Genomic DNA, 3,894 nt, shown 5'->3' with positions numbered 1-3,894 from the left:
TAATTATAAATTCCTCTACATATTATAATTACACAAGTAATTCCATGTAATTTAGATATTTTCATTTCATTAGTTGAAATTATTTAGCACCAATAATATTACTTGATGGGAGGTTTATCCATTATCATGTCTAAGCAAAGAGTACTGAAATTAAGTGGATCATCAAGTGTAAGCCTTAAGGCGTGCACATATAGAAATAAATTAACGAAACCCTGATGCTTGGGGGTCAAGGCACTAGTTCATAGCTAGCGAGTACTTTGCTCCTACATATCAATTAAACAGGCACTCGATCGGTCTCATCTATATATATGAACTTAATTTATTAGTCTCATTGCAGTGCACTAGTGCCTCCATAGGGTTGACTTGGCTGTTGCGATGACTTCAACTCTGGGTCTAAAGAGCTCATATTGATGCCACGGTGCTCATATCCACCACCACCACCACCCATGTTTCTTACAATCCCTCCAACGCCAAGGAAATCCAAGGTTAATTTCGCCTCATCCACGTTGCTAAAGTTTGTGTTGTTGTGCTGCTGCTGATCCATCAGAGAAACCCTAGTAGTACTGCCATTGGCAAACCCATGAGTACCAAAGTTGTTATGATGATCCCCAGCTGATCCGAAAATGGAGGCCGCGGAGCTGTTTCCATTGGTAAGAGAGTTCATGATTAATCCTTGAAGATGGTGGTTTTCATTTTCCACATGCTGCTGCTGTGATCTCATGTGTTGCTCATGTTCACCACCGCTACTACTCTCGCGGCTAAAGCTGACACCACCGATAGTAGAGTTAGAAGAGACCAGTTGCCGACCGGAAATGGATTTTGCTACTGCTCTTGTACTTGAGGAAGTACTCCCGGCTAATCCTCTTAGCAAAGATGAGCTTTCGGGGCTTGTAGTTGAACCCATTTGAGCGGCTTTCTGAAGCAATGCGGTGGCAGACATATGTGCACCGTTCATGTTCTCATGTTGTAAGGAATTCCCGAAGAGGCTGGATGGTAGCCCCGAGCCAATATGATCAGCCATACCATTCGGAAAGAGCGTCGTCCCTTGGGTGCCACCATTTCCATCACTAAACTGATGATGATCAGAATTATTACTCGAAAAGAAGCCGAGGTTAAAGAGACTACCGGCAGCAGTAGTAGTTGATGAGGGCGAGTTGTTACTAGGAGTGTTGCTTTGGAGATCAGGAAGTTGCATTAGCCCATGTAACGACTTGTTAGCAGCATATGGTCCATTCAGAGAATGTTGCTGATCCTGAAACCCTTGATTGAAGAAAGTAGTCGAAGAATTAGGTATAGGCTGCGCTTGTCCGAATGAGGAAGGATTCATGAGGTGCTCAAATTTCGCAGCACCGCCAGCACCATTAGTCCCTAGCCTCAACATGTTATTAGGTGGGAGGGAGGAACCGCCACCCATTTGGGATAGGCCTAAGCTCATCATTTGGTTATTTCCTGGATAGAGATGAGAACTAGTAGCCATGGCGCTTAAGCTTGAAGGATGCCTTGCGCTCTCTTGAGCTAGTGCATCACAGAAGGCCCTATGCGTGATGAAACTGTCCCGCCTATATATCATGCAATGTATCATCACAAAAGAACAATGTAATTGAATAGAAACTATTAATTAGCCAAATCATCATGTCATGCATGCATACATAACCAAAATGTATAGATCAGCTAGATATGATAAGAATTCAATTTGAAAGTTTAGTTATATCCCAAGTAATATGGATCCAAAGCCGAGAATATATCTGTGCATATATATAATATATTAGTGATTGGGTTGATCACATGCTAGCTCTAGCTAACTAGAGACAATAGTTGAAGAAGAATCAACGTTGCTATCCGTTGAAGTTAAAGATCTAAAGTCAGTAAAACCCAAAAGAACTGACCGTACGTGGTGATGAAATTATCAAAGTCAATAATTAGTGTTTCAAATAACTAACAACAGTAAATTAAGAATTTCACTAATGAGAATCGATCATTAAGGATCTACTCAAGGGAAAAAGAAAAAGAAAAAACAAAAGAATGAATTAGGGTTCACCAATCCAAAATGTTGAGCTTTATTGGAAATCCCTAGATACTGATAAGTCAGATCAGAAACCTATTTCCGAAATTTTCTACATTAAATGCAAACCGTATGAATAGTATACTTTTCCAATTCCACAGAGTATATTTCCATAAGCATGATTCTAATCATAAGAATACCTCATCATTCTAATCATTAGCCTCTCAGATAAAAAAAAAATTAAAGACTTGAGAAAGAAAACTGTAAGACCATGCATGCTAGTAGCTAGTAGCTTGCTAGCTGATCGAAAGAGGGAGCTGGACCAATTGAGAATCTCTCAATCAATTACCAGTACTAGCTAGAGAGAGAGAGAGAGAGAGAGAAGGGAGAGCATCTAAGTCTTGGTCCCATGACTACATGTTCAATCTCATGGAAATGAGTACCTGGAAAGGACTGATTACATGAAGCCAATCCAGAAGAGAACAAAAACCCAGTAACACACACACACGTATAAATATATATCCAATAATCCAACTCATATGAAAACAAAGCACTGCAAGCTAACCAATATTTATGCTTCCCATTTCGCTTTCATTTGTATACAAATACACGTGAGTAGCCAAAAAGATTAAAGGGTGGCGTTTTCGAGGTAAACGATGAGCTTGATTTTTCCCTTCTCCCCGTAAAAATTTGATTTTCCTTTTGAAACCCTTTTCCAGCAGTTTCAGTTTCACAGACTATCACTCACGTGGAAACAGGAAAATTTTGTTTTCCAGATTCAGGAATCGTTCATAAAATTAATTTATATGAAGAAATTAATTATGATCGCTAGTAATTAAATATGTACGTACCTGGAGAAGAGAGTACCACAGTCGCAGCGGTACTCTCGAGTGCCGCAAGTCTTAGAGTGAGCCTTCCAATCGGATTGAACAGCATACCGCTTGGAGCACTTCTCGCACTTCCACTTTTTCTCGCCGTGCTTTCTCGAGAAGTGCTTTTTGATGCCGGTTAGGTCTCCGAGGGCTCGAGATGGGTCGTGGTGGACGCAGGTGGGCTCGGGGCACAGATAGACCTTGCGCTTGGGTTCTTTGTTAGTCTTCTGCTTTAACTTCCAAGGCAGGTTGTGTCCTCTTCTGTGGAGCTGTAGGTTCTGCTCCCTTTGGAACCCTTTGTTGCACACCTCACATATGAACCTGTTTGTTGCCATTAAGGTCTTGGGAGATAGTGCGATGACCTCCGCATCTGGATCTGCTATCAAAAATGACAAACCTAGCTATTACTTACCATTTTTATTACTTAAATTAGATAGACGAGTAGATTCAAAGGAATCAAGACCCATCTAGGGTTTCTTATTCTTTTTCTGAATGAAAAGGAATTGATGATGTATGTAAAAAGAGGGATGGAGATACTTGCTTGGATTTCCGGGTTGATTTCTTCTTTTCTTTGGTGGAGGTGCAGTGGGTGTAGTGGTAGAAATTGGAGCAGTTGAGGAAGCTGGCGATGGTTGTTGTAGCGACGACATCAGCTGGTTTTGATTTTCTTCTCTGCTATTACTCCCAAAGAAGGCCAGCGATGAAGAAGCAGCCGCCATCTATATATAATCGACAGACAAACCAATTCCTCAACAATACTGTTAAACTCTCACTCCTTGCTAGCTACCCTCGAAACCTAGCTAGCTAATTAAGTAAAAAAAAATTAAAATTAAAAAAGAAGTGCGACGTGGTCTTAGCTAGGTAGCTTGAGAAAAACCAAAACACCTCAAATAATCGAGAGGAAATTATTAAGTATCTGCGGGGACAGCTACAATCCGGAAATGAAGAAGATAGAGAGAGAGAGAGAGAGAGAGAGAGAGAGAGAGAGAGAGAGAGAGAAGAGTAGAGTCAGTATGAATT

The 3,894-nt window shown here is 40.8% G+C and overlaps 1 protein-coding gene across 3 annotated transcripts; it reads right to left on the bottom strand.

The window, feature by feature from the left end:
* Positions 1 to 127: 127 nt before the first annotated feature.
* Positions 128 to 3,894, bottom strand: LOC133709860 (protein indeterminate-domain 4, chloroplastic-like). 3 transcript variants are annotated; one of them, XM_062135787.1, is made up of 3 exons: positions 3,416 to 3,894; positions 2,854 to 3,253; positions 128 to 1,559 (listed from the first exon to the last, which is right to left on the bottom strand). In XM_062135787.1, the coding sequence occupies exons 1-3, from the start codon at positions 3,591 to 3,593 to the stop codon at positions 329 to 331; spliced, it is 1,809 nt and encodes a 602-aa protein (XP_061991771.1). In that variant the 5' UTR covers positions 3,594 to 3,894; the 3' UTR covers positions 128 to 328. The 3 variants fall into 3 exon arrangements, with proteins under 3 accessions (XP_061991771.1, XP_061991772.1, XP_061991773.1); XM_062135788.1 differs by having other exon boundaries at positions 2,854 to 3,250; positions 3,416 to 3,893; XM_062135789.1 differs by having other exon boundaries at positions 3,412 to 3,428.

This window comes from Rosa rugosa, chromosome 5, assembly GCF_958449725.1.
Source record: "Rosa rugosa chromosome 5, drRosRugo1.1, whole genome shotgun sequence".
In the NCBI taxonomy this organism is placed as follows: domain Eukaryota; kingdom Viridiplantae; phylum Streptophyta; class Magnoliopsida; order Rosales; family Rosaceae; genus Rosa; species Rosa rugosa.
The sequence above is the reverse complement of the archived record's forward strand: the minus strand, read 5'-3'. Positions and strand labels throughout refer to the sequence as shown.

What these genes read in the sequence shown, in the direction of transcription:
- LOC133709860 (XM_062135787.1), bottom strand. Translation starts at nt 3,593, where the DNA reads ATGGCGGCTGCTTCTTCATCGCTGGCCTTCTTTGGGAGTAATAGCAGA. An exon ending in AAATCAACCCGGAAATCCAA is followed by an intron (nt 3,254 to 3,415) that starts GCAAGTATCTCC and finishes CATTTTTGATAG; the next exon opens with CAGATCCAGATGCGGAGGTC. An exon ending in TGTGGTACTCTCTTCTCCAG is followed by an intron (nt 1,560 to 2,853) that starts GTACGTACATAT and finishes CATGATATATAG; the next exon opens with GCGGGACAGTTTCATCACGC.